The sequence below is a fragment of the Condylura cristata genome, unplaced genomic scaffold (genome assembly GCF_000260355.1).
Source record: "Condylura cristata isolate star-nosed mole 26May11 unplaced genomic scaffold, ConCri1.0 scaffold00037, whole genome shotgun sequence".
In the NCBI taxonomy this organism is placed as follows: Eukaryota; Metazoa; Chordata; class Mammalia; order Eulipotyphla; family Talpidae; genus Condylura; species Condylura cristata.
Window position 1 is genome coordinate 6,636,710 of NW_004567138.1, and position 19,440 is coordinate 6,656,149.

The window sequence follows — 19,440 nt, forward strand, 5'->3', positions numbered from 1 at the left end:
ATTCATTAGGCATTGCAGGAGATGATCTCTGTTTTGTTACCCAAGGAAGAGATGACTAACATGAGGAGATAACCTTCCAGGAGTCCTTTGAAAGTCCTGGTGTCACCAAGCAATTGCCAGCTGACATTCACTTTAAGGGCCTAGATAGTTGGTATGGCCTCGGTCATGTGTACTTGCTTGCCCTGTGAGTGTTGATCTGAGGGAAACCATTCCCTGATTTGTTAAGATGATGAATGTTTTCTCCTTACCCTTTTTTTCAAGGAAATGGCGAAAATCCTTAATCATCCCCGAGTCTACGCTTTTCTGCACATACCAGTCCAGTCTGCCTCAGACTCGGTACTCATGGAAATGAAAAGAGAATACTGCGTGGCTGACTTCAAAAGAGTAGTGGATTTTCTGAAAGAAAAGTAAGTCTGTTAGCACTTAAGAAAATAACCATTTCTTTTTTCTTTCAAAAGCATGTGGCAAAAATGCACTTACTGTAGCCACAATTAAAGGTACCAGAGGAAAGGCGAGACTTTCGAAGCTTTCAAAGCCTTTAAGTTTCCTTAGATACCCTTGATGTGGTTTCTTCTCTCTCCTCATTTTGTATCCATGTTCCATCTGTGCGTGCCATACCATTAATTTTTCAAGGCTGCCACTTTTTCTAAGGTAATGTGCATTTGATATCATGATTGGTTTTACACCTGACCAGTAGATGAATACAGCTTCAGCTCTGTGCTGCTTCAGCCTCCTTTAATGTGGCTTTTTGAAGTTGTAGGCTGGTTTGGACATGGAGAGAGGCCATATTGTGTCACTACATAGTAGATAATTTTCTACTAAATCGCATTTTTTGAAGAGTATCTGGACATCTCTTGCTTTTTACACACTGATCCCTATAGTTTACTTGAAGAATTGTGATTTATAAAGAGCTTTTGGGATACTGTGTTTTAAAGTTCAAATTGCTATTGACCAAAATTAAGGCATATTTACACAATCTCAAACATGAATGGTAATTTTGTTTCCACAGAAAACACTTGCAGCCCATAATTACGTTTTTCAGAATCCTACTTCTCATCAGTACCAAACACTGCAATGCTTGCTGTGATTATACAAGGCAGGAAATAATGTGGTGGCCAGCTTATCCAGAACCTTCCAAGGATAGGTCACTGTTCTCCCTTGGGGGCTGTCATTTATCTCGTCGGATTTGTGGTGCAGGTCTCCCTACTTCCCATCATTTTTTTCCTCTCTTGTTTTTCTTAATTAAGATACAACTTTTTATTTCCATCTTCTTATTTATAATTATGCGTTTTGTACCATGTCAAGCTACTACATGGTTATGATTGCTTTATTCAAATTGTAAGCAATTATTTTTTCCACTTTCATTTAGTCACTAACTCTGAATACATACAAGGCTTTTCTAATGTTTTTCTTCTGTTTGCTTTCTCCTTCCTTCCCCATCTTTCCTTCATGTGTCTAATTTTTTCACCTCCAGGACAATTTCTTGATTGTCCTAACCACACAATATAGCCAGTAAGTGTGGATTCAGAAGATACAGCTAATTGTTGAAATATTCAAATCATTGAGTAGAAGATGTGTTTATTTGAGGATTTCATAATTATAGTCATTATGTACCTTCAGCTTTCAAAGCAGAACACAGAATAGTAACAGATCTCTTCCATTTCTAATGCTTTTCTGATCTTGAAAAGAAGTCAGGTTAAAGATTAAGATGAAGGATTTTTATGTTGAATGTCTGTTGTTGGTCTTTAGCCCCATTTGCCATGTATTTCACCTCACTGTAGGTAAATTACCCTCATGTGAGATGACTTTGGGCACACTGGCACTGGTGAATGGAATGTTTTCAAAATTGAAAATAAATTGTTATGTCTGTGTAGTGTCTTCTTGCTCACTTGAGCAGTAACTAATAATGTACAAATCTTGTACCTGTTGCACAAGATGTTGCCAAGTGTTGACATGTAACCTGTTGTGCAGAATAGAGCAGAACACTGTCCAAATAGTTGCCTTAATTTGATTCGGGGAGGATAAGGACTCAACACATCTCCTGTTCTTCTGTTGGGGTAATGCTGACTCCATTGTTTAGAGAATTACTGTGGCTGCTTCACTGGGCAACAGTTTCACAAGGTCTGGCCTTTTATGTTGTTTCAAAGATAGACCTGTTTTATCTGTTGCTGCTTGAATAGTTTCAATAGTTCAAACAGGTAACATCAGCAAGCTCTATGGAAGTCAAAAGATAATCACATCTAGGTATTATATAATAGTCTGTTGCCTTTATATACAAGCTGAAGTTAGTGTCCTTTCTTTGGGTTCTGAGACATCCATATATCTGTTCTGGAACTATTCCAGCTTATTGAAAGCCTCCAGGAGTTGTTTTGCTATTTTGGGGGGGATTTTGTGGTTTTCTAAGTAACCCTTAAAGTGAGTCCATGCAATGAGGGTAGAAACAACACTGGTATACAATTTCACCTTGGATCGTACGTAAGGTATATTCAGAAGTAGAGAAAATAGCCAATACGACACACCTGTTAGGTAGGTAGGTAGATAAACAGATGAATGAGAAAAATTGCAGATGAAAAAAGAAGAAATCACATTATCATTACTAAACAAGGGGGCAGGTCACTGTTTTTTAGGGCAGATCATTGTGGGTTCTCACAAATGTATTCAGTTGCAAGACACAGGCTTCTATCCTTAGCCATATAGGGTTAGGATACAACAATAATGGGATCTATTAAAATAGGAAAAAAGGAAGCATTTCTAAAGCCACAGATGGTCAGCTGTCCTACCCCAGATAGTGTTTGCGGTGTTCAAAACAAAGGATGCTCCTGTAAGATAGTGCTGTCCCTTCAATTGAGAAGCCAGGAGCTGCTGTTTGACTGGTACTTAGCAGGCCAGATCCAGCGCATGGTGGCAGCTGGAAGTGATCACCGGTGGGGCTGTTGAGGTGATACCATAACCACTCACTGCAACAGTCTGATAGCCAAACTGGATACCGCTGGACTCCAGACTGTCCAGTGCCAGGTGAATAGTGCCAGGAGGTGGTGCTGGAGGATTTGAAGTAGTGAACAGCACTCAGAGGTGGCCAGACACAGGTCAGCATTGCTGTCACCAGTGAGCCATGCTGGAGCCAGAGACACCAGTATGACAACTCTTTGAGAGTTGTTAGCATAAGCCAACAGCAAAGAGATCTCTTAGAGACATGAGGCCCATATCACCAGTATCACCAGTGCCCTATATAGGTGTTAGTAGAAGCTGAGCAGGAGGCAGCTATAGCTGCCAGGTCTCTGAAGATCTAAGAATTTCCTGAAGTCCTGATGACTCTGTGAGGGTCTCATGAGTGAGTCTGCAGCAGTCTGCTAAGTTCCTCTCTTCTGAAGCCATCTGATGCATGAATCAGCTAGAAATTCTTCCAGCTTATATCCTCTTGAGGCATGCTGCCTTTTAAGCTGCTGTATAGGTGCTCATCAAGCACCAATCAGTTTGGCCCATATCACTTCTCAATAGTCTAATAAAACTTTGAGTGTACTCAATACAGCTTGTGCCGGATCTGTCCATCTCCCATCCTGGTGCCACATTCAAAACTGACACCCTGGCCGCCTTTCCAGACCTGATTACACTGAGGTCAGGGCAGACTCTTTGTTGGTGGGCACAGGGGAGCCGTGGCTGGAGGCACTTAGAGCCCATCACCCTGGCCCAATACATAGCCTGCGGGCCTTCCTTCTGGCCTACCTCCTGTGGGGAACCAGGCAAATTTGAGCTCCAGAGCCCCATGGCTAGCTTGCTCTAGAATAGGGCGAGGGAACTTCTGCTTCTGCCATCTCAGAGCCCAGGACTGACCAAGCTCTCTTTGCAGGCACTGACTGTCCAGCCTGGATGATCTGGCACACCAGGGCTTCCCGCTTGTGGCTTGTGTCTGGCAGGGCTCCCAGGGGCTGCGACAGTTAGCGTTGTCATGTTACTGTGTTCCTTGCTGAGTTTTGGGTAGTTCATCAGAACCATAAAATTGCATATTTTGCCCAGTTCATCTTATTATTTTTGAAGATTAGTACAAGCATACTCTTGTGAGCACAGTGTAATGTACGTAGCTTTGCTCTCTAGTAAAAATTTTACCTGTCGTCTTGGGTAAGTCCATCCAGCCTGTAAATAATTTTCCACTATGATGATTATTTACAAACAAATGAAGTATTTTAAGCACACTTCTGATAGCTTGTGCTCTTTGCTATAAAAACATAGAATTTGGTTAAATATATTAGTCATTCGTTAGAAGCACCAGTATTTCAAGGATTTCTATAGAACCACTGGTCAAGATAACTAACCTAGGGTAAAATTTTTATTATGTTTTTTAAAGGTCAGTTCAATATTGCTCTCCTTAAAAAGGGCCTCATGCTGCCATGTTATGCTTAGTGTGTATTCATAAAATGACCCTGACTTTTTCTCTCAGCTTTTCAACTCCTGTGTAATTGTGGCCCTTTTCATTTGCATCTTGTTTCCTCTGATGCCTTTGAAGCCTTTTTTGTAATGAACCTTTAAACATATAAGTGTCTCATTTATTCTTTTTCTCTCCAACAGTGTGAGACTTCTCAAATATTCATGTAATTCATTAGAGACGAGGCATTCCCGCATCTGTTTCATGAAAAAATCAAATCTCTAAACAACCTATTTCAGAGTGAAACCCAGACTTCAGGAGTTTACCTGAAGCTTCCGGCTTTTAAACTACCAATTCAGCAGTATTTGTGACGCCATGTTTTCCAAACCATAGAGGTGAAGTCTTTGTAATTAATTTTCTTTACAGTTGAAATTGGCCTATGTTTTAGCCGGGAGCAATATAAGTGTACATATGAGCCAACTTGAAGCTGATTCATTATTCTCTTCAGTTGTTTGAAAGTTGGCAGCTATTATCATAACAGCAGCTGGATTGAAGATAACCTCGTAGTGTTGGCACATGTTGAGGCATATGGGAATTTATTAAATCATGCAACCTTTGCAAAGAAAAGTGTCTAAATTACTTAATACACTAATTTAAAACAGCTGGTCATGAGCAGACAATCATATGACTTGAATGCTATTTAAATTTATTAATGCAGTTGGAAAATTAAGTAATTTGATGTATTTATTTAAATGGGTAAGATGATTTCTTGAAATGTATAATGGGATTTGTAGGGATAAGGAAGAAAACTACATAGAATAAAGTAAAAGGCACAGTTCTGCTTTCGAAAAGATTTGCGCTGTTATAGTTTTTAATAAATGCCTCATAAATGTCACAACTTATATTAATTGCCACTTGACTGATTTCTGTTACCTTAATATAATTCTGGGATAGAAAAAGTACAAAATTGGAACCATTCATTTTTAATTTTTCTTGTAATTTTGCAAGGGTTACTTCTCAGGGAAAGAATTTGATAATTTTATGTTTGGGATTGATATAATTAGGGTCCCCAGAACCTTAGGTCCATGGGCCCCCAACACATGAAAAGCACTGAATTTGCATAATTTGTCCCCAGCATAAACCATATATATACTTATATTTTAAAAAATGACAGCACACAGACCTGTTCTTTGAAGCATATGTTCTAATGTGAATTATAAGAATCTCTGTGTCCTCAAATTCACACATTACAGTGTGAAAGAATTGTTAGTGCCCTATTGGCAGATACATTTTAAGGAATATGACAGCTAATAAGACCTGTCTGTTTACACAAATTACATTGTTGGAAGTCCATTTGCTTTGGTTTATGTTAACTATACCTTAAACTTGGGAGATAGTATCCATTTCCCTCAGTTAATATTTTTAAAGAAAGTATAATAACATAATACTGTGTTTACCTGCAGACATTTTTTTAATAGCCCCTGACATCCTGAATTTACCGACACTATTTTCTTTTAAATTTCACATATTTATTTGTTTTCTTACTCATTTTTATCACTCATCACCCACTAAGTCCCTCTACATTTGCTCCCATTCCCCAACCTCGTCAGCATCAGGTCTGTTGTGCATGTACCCTGGTTTACCTTTATTTTGTTTAGTAGGGTCTTCTGTTTTGTATCCTTATGCTGTGCATTAAGCCATATTTTTTAATTAATCCATGTCCTTCTCCTTTTGAATTATACTGTTTCGCTCAACCCTCTGGAGTTCCTTCCATTTAGCTACAAATGGTAGCTTTTATTTTTTATAGCTGAATAGTATTCTATCATCTGTCTCTCCCTCACCATTTTTATCAAGTCATCTTTCATTAGACACTTAGATTGTTTCCTGTTTCTTAGCAGTTGTAAATAATGCTGAAACATTGTGATGTTGGAGTAGCACATTACTATTTGAGTTGATGATTTTATATTCTTGAGCTAGATTTCCAGATGTAGAGTTACAGAATCCCATGATAGTTCTATTTTTAGCATTTTAAGGAAGCTCCATACTGTTTTCCAAAACAGTTGCACCTCTATTCATTCCCGTCGATAGGGTGAGGGCTTCTTTTTCTCCCTACCTTGTCAACACTTGTTATTACCAATTTATTTTTGATGTGAGCCATTCTTAACAGGTATAAGATGATATCTCATTTGTGGTTTTGATTAGTATTCTTATAATAAGAAGTAATTATGAGCAACTTTTCAAGGGCCTGTATGTCTCTTGGGAAAAGTGTCTTTTCTGATCTTCTGCCCATTTTTTAAATTGGGTTGTTTGGTTTTTTTGTTGTTCAGTTGCTTGAGTTCTTCAAATGCCTTGGATATTAGCTCCTTATCAGATGTCTGCCCCAGTGGCTGTTGAGATGTATGTGCTTTAAGTTTCAATTGTTTCAGGTTTTTCTAGCTTTTTCTTGGTGATCTGTCATTGAGAGTGCTCCATAAATGTCTGAGGAAGATACAAGTTCTGTTACTTTTGGTTGAACTATTCTGTAAATACTGAGTCCAACTGGTCTAATTTATTATTTAAAGCTTATTGTTTCCTTCTTTACTCTCTGTCTAGTTATTCTGTCCATGGTTGTAAGTGAGGTGTTACCACACCCTGCTAGTATTGCGGTAGTGCTTTAATTTTGTTAATAATTGCTCTCTCTATATACTTGATGCTCAGTCACTTGCTCTATTTAATAAAAAGTGTTCCATTTATGAAGATCTAACCTACTATATACATCTATCACTGCCTCTTATTACCTGTCTTTACCTATTTTATATAATTGTGGCTAGACCAGTCTTTTTCAGGTTACTGCTTTCCTATCACGTGGTCTTCCAGTCTTTTAATTTCAGCCTGTGTTTGTTTTTATGTGCTAAGATGAGTTTCCAGTAGGCAACAGAAATTAGAGCTGTTTTTTTGACGTTCAGTCACTCTGTGCCTTTCAGTTGTTGAACTTAGACTGTTAGAATTTAGGGTAGTTATTCAATACATGTATTTTTAGCCATCTTATTATTTGTTTCTGGATATTTTTGTGCTTTGTTTTTGATATTTTAGTTTTTTTCTCTTATTTTGTTCTCCTGTGCTTTGAGAAGTACATCTTCCTTTTGTGGTATGTTTAATTTTCCTTTCCAACAACTTCGGTTTTTCTCCTAGCAGTTTTTGCCTTGAGATTATCATGATGTTAATATCTAAGTTTCCATATCTATAACCTTTTGGACAAATTAATATCAAGCTTGTTCTAATGGTTCACATTTTTACTCACCTCCTACCACGTATTGTACACTTTTGGTGTGTTGTTGCTTCTAGGTAGCTTTTATTTTCATTCTATGAGAGGCCCTTCATACTTCTTACAAGATCACTTTAGTTGTGGTGAATTCCTTTCAATTTTGTTTTTCTGTAAAGTTCTTTATCCCTCCTCCTAAGTAGTATTCTAGTAGGATAAACTATTCTCAGGTGTTAATCCTTACTTTCAGCACCTTAAATATATTCTGCCGTTCCCTTCCCTTCTGTCATCCAAGTTTGCACCAAGAATTCATAGATAATCCTATATGAATTTTCTTATATAGGATTCAGTTTTCTCTAGACAGTTTTAGTATTCTCTCCTTATCATCTTTAGTTTTTTAATATTTTAAATATGATATTTCTTGAAGTGTATTTATTTGGGTTTATTTTGTTTGGAACTTTTTAAGTTTTTTTACTCTAGATAATCTGTTTCTTTCACTGTGTTAATCAAATTCTCAGCTACTGTTTCTTCAGTCTCTTCTTTTGGGACACCTGTGATGTGGATATGGTTCCTCTTGACGTTATCCTGTGAGGCTCTAAAGCTGCTACCATTCTTCTCCTACCCTGTGTGGGTATTCTCTACTACCCTGTGTTCCATCTTGCTCATTCTGGCCGTTGCTGCTGCTTGGCCACCTTACTTACTTTCTTCGTTTAGTTTTGCTTTTAGTGTACTCTGTTGCAGTTTTCAGATGACCTGTTGTATTATTTCATTGTGTTATTTCTATTTGAAGCCTTCTTAGACTTCTTATTTTGTTTGTCAGTTTTTCTCATTTCACTAAGCATAATAAGGTAAGTTACTTTAATCTCTTCTTGAGGTAAATTACCTAATTATCTTGTATTTAAATTTTTTACTCTGGGGGTTTGTTGTTTTCCATCATTTGTGGTCTGTTTTCTCTCTCTCTTCATTTGGTTTGAAACTGTGTTGTTACCGTCTACAGATTGTGTTAGGCAACTTTCTTTCCTTAACAATGTGTTGATCTTAAGTTAGGACTACCGGTTTCAGAATGTAACCTTGGTTTTTGCCCAGGATACTGGGGAATCTGCTCTTTCACAGTGGGATACAAAGAGATTACAACTACAGACTGTCAAGAGTCCAAACAGCCCAGGCAGGTTCTCAAGCTGAGGGGGGTTGAGATTTGCTGCTATGCCCTTCTCTAGTCCACTTCCTTAGAGCCTTCCCATCAACTGCAGGCTGAACTCTGGGCTCCAGGTTCTGTGCTTTTCTCTAGTTGTGTGGACAGCAGAGAGTGATCTGGGGAATGCAGGCTCAAACTGCAGCGGGGCTGAGAATGGGCTGAAGTCCCAACAGAAGTCGTGGGTTTAGAGAAGCATGTGTTTCTCCAAAGTTGATAGTGCAGTACATAAAAGATTGTTTATCTTGCAGAACTCTTAGCCTCTAGTGGGAGTTGTGGCCTTGGGAAGGAGCTAAGGTCTGGAGAGCTGCAACAGGAATCTGTTTCCAGCAGTTTCCAAGATCAGAGTTTTCCCTGGTTATGCAAGCTCCTGCTGCCAGGACTTAAATGTTTTGAGCTCTGCTTAAAGCAACAAGCACTTGCTATGAATGTAACTCCAGTGATGTCCACGGGAAGGGATGGCACAGGTATTGCATCTACAAGGATATTGTTTGTAGAGAGGAACCTCTCAAGTGTGAGGACCACAGGTGCATCTTTTCTGCTTCAAGGAATTCCACTCGTAGTGCCTTCCCCAAAGGTTTGAGCTCTAGCTGTCTATGTGCCAGGAGAGTAGACTCAAGTTCACAGTCAGCATGATCCTGGAACAAGTGCTGCATGAATACCTGCGTGGACTCTCCAGTGATCTACGTCATGCTCTAGTGGGTGGGGTCAGGCTCCTTAGTTCCCTAGCCGTGGCTCCTTGGCATTGGCACCTGCTGGTGTCTATCAGTTTCCCCCACCATTTGACTGTCGATCTCGGGCTTCAGCATCATATGTCTCCAGTGGAAAGACTCTTCATTTTCCATACCTGGTTGTGTGCGCTCCACTCCTTAATGCAGTTTCTAGGTTATAGTCCCCCCACGCCCACCACACCCCCCATACAATATGAATGGAATCATTCAGTCACCAAACACTAGCTCTACATTGCAACTCTCTCACCCTTTCTTAGACTAATGGTGTTATATTTATGGTTAGAAGTTTTTTAATATCGTGCTAGATACCATATTATTTTGGGACTACCCCAAATTTGATTCATTGAGTTGAAGGCAATTACATTTTCTATTGATTGAGCTTTCCATTTTCTTTCTACCCTTTTTAAGAGAAACATCACTCCTAATCGCCTTGCAATTTATTACCTTCTATTCTGTTCTATTCTAATACAATTTTGTTATTCCGCTGGAAATCAAGATGTTCCCTTCCCTTAATCCTCTGTGTATTTCCCCACCACAATGTTTTATTGTTAATATAAGGAGAAAAATCACATACCTATGTAGTAATATTCTGGGAGTAAGCATTTTTGCTTTTATTGACAAAGTGCTTTTCGTATTCCTTGGGGTTTGCATATTATGTCATGATGTTGTCACAAAGACCTGGCCAAGTATGTAGGTTAGGCATTTTAATTTGCATTTTATACAGTGAATGTCAGGGTTCAAAATGATTTAAAGGATTTCTTGAGAACCTGCAGTGAATTTCTGCATAACAGGAGCAGATTTTCAGTTTCTGCTACATAGCATTCTTTCTTCCACTGGAAGTACATACATGCCAAATCAGTGATTCATTTTTTCTTTTCAGCTATCACTTTAGCACCTAGCACAATAATAAATGCAACAATAGCAACAATAATTAAATTAATAAAATAATAAAACCAAAGCTAATGTATTTTGTTTGCTTTTGTGAGAAGCACAACTATGAGGTCTTTGCATATATGTTAGCTTGTTTTGTCCTCAAGGCCCAGGATATTATGTGATTTGCCCTTGGTCCTGCAGTTAGTGGTAGAAGCGTGATAAAAACTCACAGTGTATGATCCCCAAGCCAGTCCTCCATTAGGGTGCAGTACTGATGGTACCAGTCTGTCCATCAAGGCATAGCAGCCCTGAGACAGTAGGTGGACTCAGCTAACGCTGAAATAAAATTTACAATGTGTGTTTACAAGGGAGGGTGAGTAGTATCAGCTATGATTCCTTGCTAACTTTCCTAAAGACACAGTAAAACATCATGTAGTTAATTAAAGTAGGAGAAGGAAAAGAAGGTGTTTGGGTAGGGACGATCTTAAGTTTTGTTTTTGATGAATCTGGGTTATGGAATGAATCATCAAGAAGAAAGAAAGAAAATGTAAGATTAAGACTAACTGTAGGGGTCATCGGTATTTGAGTGATGAAAAAGGAAAAACGATTCGTGACAGAGATTGAAAAATCAGGGTCAGACCAATGGAGAAGGAAGCCCTGGAAGAATGACATCAGAAAGCAAGGGCTGTTGCAGATTTAGGAAAATGAAAATGTCAAGGGTCAACTGTTCATCAAAGTGGCCTCTATTCTAAGTGTTCAAAAGCTATTGTGATGTAGCAGTGTCTAATGTCAAAACAAGTCTGTCTGGTCCTTTGTTTACTGCTGCCTCCCTGGTTCTTAACACCATGCTCAGTTAGTCCTCCTTGACCCACATCTCACCAGGGTATACACAGCACCAGTGGACACGGGGTCATAAAGCAGGGCTAACGTTTATATGTTGAATGAATGGCACTTACTCTGCAACCTGTAAGGTTAATGCAGTAGTTCCCAGATGGTTTTAACCAAGATACTCTTTTCATAAGCACCGTCCTCTGCTCTTTGCAAAGAGTCGGATACATTCCCTATAGTGGAATATCATTCTTTCTCTTTTTAGAGATTCTATATTCGATAGACCCCCTGGTGGCTAAGAACTAAAAATAATTATTAGGTAGCATTTATTGAGCATATAATAACTGAAACCAATGTGTAAGTACCCAACATGTGTGAATTCTTATAATCTTTACAGTGGCACAGACTAGATATTACTACCCCTCCCCTTCCCTCCCCCCGCCTTAGGTGAGGAAATTAAGGAACATTGAGGTTAAGTTGACTTACCCAAAGGTCATGCTAATAACTGGCGTAGTTTATATTCAAGCTCCAGCTGCTTGACCTCTGAATTGTGCTTGATATTGCGGTGGTAGCTGGTCTTTCCAAATGGGATCTTTTCAAGAGAAGTTTGATGACCAGAATTTTCCAATTAAAAACTGTAATATTAAATAGAAAAATGTAATATATTCATGCCTTCTAGAATTTTCATTTAACTTTCTGCAGGCGACATCCCCTTCTTTTTACTTTTAGCCCTCATCTACCCAGAGAGTTGCTGGGTAAGAAAATGGAGAAATTGGATTTGAATGTGGCCATGTGGAGAAAAACTACAAATAGAAGTAATGAGCAGTTTACCTGTACAATGTCTTTAACTGCAAATTGCAGTTTCTTAATGAAGTGTGTATAGAAGTTCGTACTCTACAATGCTGTACTAATGGTTATTATTTGTTACAGAGCTATTATCATATATAATCTCATAGGTTTAAAAAATTTAAGTCCTCATTTTACCTCCTATTTAATCTTTCTTTTCTACATCCAGGTTTGTAAAACATATACCTTAATCTCTTACCCAGAAATAGCTGCAGTGTCTAGCAGAATCTGTTTTATCCCTTACTGCAGGTTGAAGGAAGCAGAGTCTTTATTGGTCACTCTTTCTTCCCTGTTCTCATTTCTCATTCTCTTATTATTATACCCAGGACTTCACTATTATACCTATTATACCTAGGACCTTATGTTCCTAATGAGAACCAGGAAGAAATCAGGGGAGAATGTACAGTGTGTGTAATTTCAAGTGTCCTAAACTTTACAGTTATATCTGTAGTGTACTGTATCCGTAGCAAACAATGGGAAAAGGCTGAGTAATGTAGCCCATAGTTGTTTTTAAAGATTGAATCTCAGATTATTAATATCTGACCAAGTCCAATTCTGCTAGTAGTCACAATGAATTAACAGTAAGTTCAAAGGACTGCATCTTATAGTTATTCAACTAATACTGGTTAAAGAATATTTATCAAATATTTGTTAGAATTTTTATATTCTAAAGAATATTTATCAAATATTGTTATAAAATATTAAAAAAATAGTAAAGCTTGGTAACTGTATTCTAGCCACTGATCTATTTCAATATATATAATATTGATTAATATTGGTTAATGTTGTCTAAATACTTACAGCTAAATTATCTGTGAAGTGTAGTAAAACCTCTCTATGTTAAACTCTGACATAGGTGGGACTGGGGGCAAAAATGTTTATTATAGGCTTTCCATCATAAGAAAGAAATACTGAGTTACAGGTGTTACACGAAACATATCTATCTCCTTTCTTTCAACAGTTGTACTTAGCAGGTTTACTTTTACCTGTGATGCAGTAAACATGAAAGGCCTGAACTAATGATGCGTATTTGCGTGCATATTATTTATGTACGTAAAAGTCATGGTTTGATTCTCTGCAAGTGACAGGAAAACAGTGACAACAAAAAGAAAATAGAAATTTTCTTTGCAGCCACGTTTATGAAGTAAGTGAGGGCTAGTGCTACATAAAGGCCAGCAGTACGGGGTACAGGGCACAGCTGTCATGTCTTGGTGCATGATGGCAGCTTGAGCTCCGGCCATCAAATTTGCGTTCTAACCTGTTGAGCGATGAGGGGCAAAGAATTGTGCTTGTTCCTTACCTCTCCACTCTCTCACTGTCACACGTCGCAACATGCTTTCACCTAGTCGCATGTCTTCACCTAGCTGCAAGGAAGAAGTTCGCAAGACCCTGGGCCCATCTGCTGGGAATGAGGGGAGGTGAGCTTGTGAGGAGCAGTGGGATCCTCTGTGTCTCCCATTGCAACGCCCTTCTTCATATGTTAACAGAATTTACTCTTGCTTTAGGGATAAGAATCCCCCTTCATCTTGTCACTCTGAGGCATGCATACCCGATGTCTCTGGGTGATGCTCTCCCTCTTTTAGATCTACATGTGTTGTTCTAAGGACAACCCCCAGATTCCCTGTTTAAGATGAATAGAAATAAAATGATTATAACATAAAACTATCAAACTTGTGAAAATGAGGGAGCATGAAGCATCCTCTACGCTTCAATGAGACTGATCAAGTCCTGCTTGCTAGGAATAGTGAAGGCTCCATCCTGTTGCTCAGGAGCAGTTAGTCAGTTGCACCACATGCTGTGCTCTGACTTCCCCTGTGAGAGAATCTCCCTGGTTGGTGTCCTCCTGTTGTTCTGTCCTTTACTACCTGACACAGGCACCAGAAAGTATGCTTTCCTGAATGCATTCTGATCTTTTCTGCCTCCCTCCTTCTGGTGCTTATTTCTGAAATTCTGCTTTAGTGGTTGTACAGTTTTAGGCTCAGCAGGCTGTCCTGGTGAATATTTGGCAACTGGAGTCCCTAAGAATCTTAATATGCTTGAAGTCCATTTGTAAGTTGCATACACCTGGCAGAGCCAAAAATCATGTCTGGACAGAGTTTGACCTTAGATACTATTATTTACTGCCCTCTTTCCATCACCCACCCCTGCTCTAAATATGCAGGTGACTTGTGGCCATCTGAAACATTCTTAATCCTACCTGTGCCAGAAAATTTGGCCAGTATGTGATAGGGTTGTGGTATGCCAGTACTATCTGTTCAGCTGGCTGTGGCATTGTACCCAGTGTGTCTCATTGCTTTGCTTGGCTTTTGCAAGCAAACCTCAAAATTGGAGGACCTTGGGTCAAATTATAATTCACAGAGTGATTTTCTAAGCAAAATTCTGTTTCTTTAAATCTCAGTTTACAACTGGCTAGCTCCAGTCTAGTTCCTGGTTGCTAAGAGCAATAAGAAGGAGCCAGCTAATATTTGCATTCTGAATTTTTTTGTATACTTTGCTACAGACTGTTAACACTTCTTCTGTGTTCCAAGGTTCAGCAGGTGACAGTTTGACCAAATATTTTGCCAACATGCATTATGACATTAATTAGCTTTCCAGCTTGCCACGTGAGTCCTTACCCGCTGGCCAGCTAAACTAAGGCCATGCTTTTAGCTGCCCTCACAGGTAGCACCCCATTTGGAAAGGATTGGTTTGGGGCTGTAAATGACCAAAAATGTAAAATAATGTATCAAACAAGAGAGACACACCCTCCCAAATTAAAGAACAACAGTGTTGGGAGGTAGCAATCTTGTGCTGGTGGCAGGTTCCACAGTAGCAAGGCCTAACATTCTCGTTTGTTGCTCAGTTATCCTTCCTGTGCTTTGGTCAGGGTCCACAAAACTGCTTAAAATGTATCCATCAGCCTACATTTCAGCCAGTCAAAGGGTACAAAGACTGCAAAAGGTGTAGCCCCCCCCCCCCTTCCTGTGTAAGTCTAGTTTCTTGGAAGTTGAAAATGACATTTCTCTGGTACTCCCTGGATAACAGCACGGCTTTGCCTACACACAAGAAAGACTCGGAAATACAGTGTTCCTTCAGGCACCACATGTCTAGCCACGAATCTGTTTTTATGGAGGGAATGGAGACAGAGAGGCCACCTACAATCTTTGCTCTGAGTGTAATTTTTAAAAAAAATCTCATGTTGCAGTTTGGTAACTACCCCTAGAAAGAATTGAATTTGCAGTAATAATTTTAAGCTTCTACTTCTAGGCATCTACTTTTCTTCTCTTTCAGGTACCTACCTTGGTGTTGAACATGAGTTGATAATTGTTTTTACTATTGTTGATGGTGATGGTGTTTCAATTTTTACAATGTATGTCTGCTGAAATAGCCTCACAGAGTAAACTCAGTCTTGGTATATTTTGCAGGTTGTCTTTTTTGAGTGACTCCGAAAATAGCATTTTACCAAGGACTTCAATTTAACTTTTAGGATTATTTTTTTCTTTCTAATGCCAAACAAGAATTAGTGTTACCTCAGTTATTCCTTCCCTTTAATTTCCTCTGCAGTAGAGTGTAGTAAATGCCCCATCCTGGAGGTGAGTCCCTTGTGCTTCTTCTAGAAGGTACCCAGTACCCTTCCTTCTGATGGTGGTCATTCTAGGATCAGAATGTTCACACAAAATTTTATGTATAGTCTACAGCTTAAAGTGCCCAACACATTGGAGTCAGCATGTTGCTAGAATTACTAAATGATTGGATTCCAGCAGGAGAGGTAGACAGGACGAATGACATTTCTCTTGCGTCTGTGCAAGTTTCATTTCAGCCCAGTTTTCCTCTAGTTTGTGCAGGGTAACTTGTGCGATGTGTTTTTGCTTGATTTTACTTTACATGTCTCAGATTCTTAAAAGAATTTTCTCCTTATGAACAAATCTATTTTGATCAGTACCAAAAAACTCTATTTTGATCAGTACCAAAAAACAAATCTATTTTGATCAGTACCAAAAAACTTTGTTACTTCAGCTGCCCTGTAACGACTCTTTTTCATATAATTTATTGCTTATTTGTTATGATTCAGTCTTTCAAAAGTTGTTTCTTCATCCCATTTGTACTGACTCTTCTCAGCTGTTATAACTCAGTTTCCATATTTTCCCCACCTTTTTTTTTTTTTTAAAGAAAAAGATTCATTTATTTATGCTTACAAAACTGGAGTACAGGCCAAAGGTGTGGTGGGTGAGAGGATTCATCAGAGACAGAGTAGGGGGCAGGGCAGGCAGATGGACGAAGCACACTGCTGAGGGGAGCAGCGGGCGGGTCAAGAGAAGTCTGCCGCGCCATATGGGTCAGCTCCCTGGGCAGGGATGGAACTCGTGCTGCATTGGCTTCCGAGAGCTTTATAATGCAGTGCTTTAACCCGTTGTTCCACCAGGAAGAGCCCTTCCCCACCCTTTTAAAGGGAGATTTGTGCAATAGCTTAATTTTTCAAAGTGTTTTTACTCTTTAAATGATCAGATTCCATCTTGAAAACATTTTTAGTGTAACCCTCTGAATTTTATTTATAGTGATGTTAGGTTTGTGCTCACTTCTCCTCCACTGTAACTGTTTTTGTTCAATTCTGATTGTGAGCTCCAGCAGGCAGTCTTCCAGCCTCATTTTCTTCTCTCTTATTTGGTCAATGCCCCTCTAAAATATTCAGTCTCAATCAGCCTTCCCCCCATCCCTCCCTTCTTCCCTCCTCCACTGGTCCATCCACCCACTCCTCCCTCCCCAGCACACAGGTAACGTTCATCAACTATCAAACTGGCTGTTTTGAATAAAAAAAATTCTACTTGAGAGATGACTGGATAAAAAAGATGTGGTACATATATACAATGGAATATTACTCAGCAACCAAAAAAGAGAAACACATGTCTTTTGCAGCAACTTGGATGGAGCTGGAAAAGATCATGCTTAGTGAGATAAGCCAGAAAGAGAAAGAAAAATTCCGGATGGTTTCACTCATAACAGGAGTATAATGGGCCAGGCGAGAAAATAACAAAAATAATGAACAACCATATACCAGAGACATTTTGTGGGGGAGGAGTGGGGACTGGGATCAAAAACGGGTTAGGGGGGTGGGGAGGGAAATGCATGGGATTATGGTGATGGTACATGGGTGACTTGGTGATGGGAAACCCATGGGGATTACAATTGAGATGGGGGGAAAAATGTACAAAATGATGTAAAAATAAACTTTTGTAAAAAAAAAAAAAAAAAAATTAGGCACATACAAAAAAAAAAATTCTACTTGATTGTTGTTTTCCAGGCACAAAACTCTCAGCTGTCAGTTACTCCTCCTGTCGTCCCCTTTGTCTTAGGAAAACACGCGATTGTCAATCCCACCAAATCTGAAGCACAGTTATCTGGGGGCTTCCTTTGCCCCTCTTCCCTCCAGACCTGCTCTGCCAGCAGGTCCTATGAATTTGATCCTCCACATGACTCAGGTCTGTCTTCATTCCCATTGTCATTGCTCTCATTGAGGAAGTTCTTTTCAATTGTGTAGCCTCATAAATCCTTCTCCTAAACCTCAGGCTCACTCCCTTCGATTCACCTTTCATTGCCAGAATGTTCTGTATAAATTACAAACCTCGTTTTTCTTTGATCAGCATTGTTCCATAGCTCCCACATTGCCTTCAGTCCAAGAAACAATAGCGAGACAATTATACCACCTGCCATTTACTGATAAGTGCTAGTTGCCAGGATTTTTGCTAAGTACTTTACAGTTATCATCTCCTTATATCTTATCTTTGTCATGGTGCTTATCATATTGTTCTGTGTCTGCTTCTACCTGTGGGTCTTCCCACCAGAGACCCCCGTCCCCCAGGTGAATTCCCCAGTCCGTCTTCAGCAGCTCCCACCATGCCTAAACCATAGACCTATTAAATTATATTTTTGTTGACTGAGGGATTTCTGTGGTAGTTGCGGTTAGCTTTTGCTATGCAATGTAGAGGTTTTAGAATCATATAGTAGCATCTACAGGAAGGACAGCAAAGACTTTGCCGGCTTAGGTGGAAGTTAGTCCCAGTCAAGGGAGCCAAAGATCCTGTTACCGTGAACAGACACCTCTTTCAAGTCCTTACAGCTCTGCTGTCACCTACGCTAGCGCATTAGGAGATAAGCAGAAATGACTATCTGGGGCCTGGTTTTGTGTATCTGATCGATGGCGAGTACCCTCACACCTGCATGCTCTGAGACTTATTATGAAGAAAATGGACTTGGAAGTCAGCTAGCCTTGGCTTCTCTTACTCTTTACTGCTCATCCTCTTCACTAAAAAACATAAAATAAAATAAAACCAGCAGTGACACTATGATTATTATTGCAAAGATAGCTCTTCCTTTGAAGTTAGTTTATATTTTTTATGTGCTTAACCTTCATGTAGCATTGGGAACTGATGTTTAGTAAAAACCTATCTCATTTTCCTTATATGTATGTTAAATTTCAAAGATATAAAATTTAATTTGGCCCTTCCATTTTTTAGATGTTTTAAAGGGTGTAAACTGAGGTTACAGACTCTTTTAGGTCAGGTTCCCAATAGAAATGTGACATTTATATGAATAAGAATAATATCAAGAGTTACAAAAGCTAATATAGAATTGCAAAGGCTATCACACTCTGTGCTTGAGGCCATAAATTGATTGCCAGCAGGGGTCAAGCAGGCATCTCTGCTTTCTCTGCACATCCTCCCTGGGTAAACCATTGCAGTGCAAGGTGTACCAGCAGAAAGGGCAGAGTAAATTTACACCTTCTTGAAAAATTCCTAGAATATTCACTCACCTCCTAAGAGAGGTGTGGATGAATGCTATTTCTTATTTAGGCAGCTAAACAAAGATCCTGAGATTATTTTTCTAGAAATCATATTTAGCCTAAGAAATTAAATCTAAAAATTTAGTCAAGTATATGTAGACAAGTTTTGTTTCATTGACATACTCTATTGTAAGACAGGGTTTTATATTTCTGGTTTTTTGCTCTAAACGCTACCAAAAAAAAACAAAAACAAAATCAAAGTTGATACCAAATGAACTAATTTCCTAAAGCCAAAGTTGAGCTTTAAAATATGAATACATAGATGTTGTAGCTTGTGCTGTCTTATTTCATGTCACTTTAATGGAATTCTTATAAAAATGGAGTTCTTATGTTATTAAGTGTTGAAATAGGCCTCTTTCTAGATAATAGTAGTTAAATTTAAATTATAATATGGAAGGAGTGTCTACCCTCTGGGAACTATTGTGCTTTGGGTAAAGCTTAACTTTTAGGTCAAGTAAATCTTTAATGGTCTAAAATTGAATAATACAAGTTTATAGACTATTATTTTGTTTCCAGTCATTACTTTTTATTACTTATTGTGTGAGGTTTTTT

The 19,440-nt window shown here is 38.9% G+C and overlaps 1 protein-coding gene across 2 annotated transcripts in view; it reads left to right on the top strand.

Annotated features, from left to right (window-relative positions):
• The window catches only part of CDKAL1 (CDK5 regulatory subunit associated protein 1-like 1), a 604,990-nt gene that overhangs the window by 395,412 nt on the left and 190,138 nt on the right, over positions 1-19,440 (top strand). For both annotated transcript variants that reach the window (XM_004693314.2, XM_012732965.1), the window contains one exon: positions 262-407. In XM_004693314.2, the coding sequence (XP_004693371.1) occupies positions 262-407 (146 nt within the window). The remainder of the gene's footprint in view (positions 1-261; positions 408-19,440) is intronic.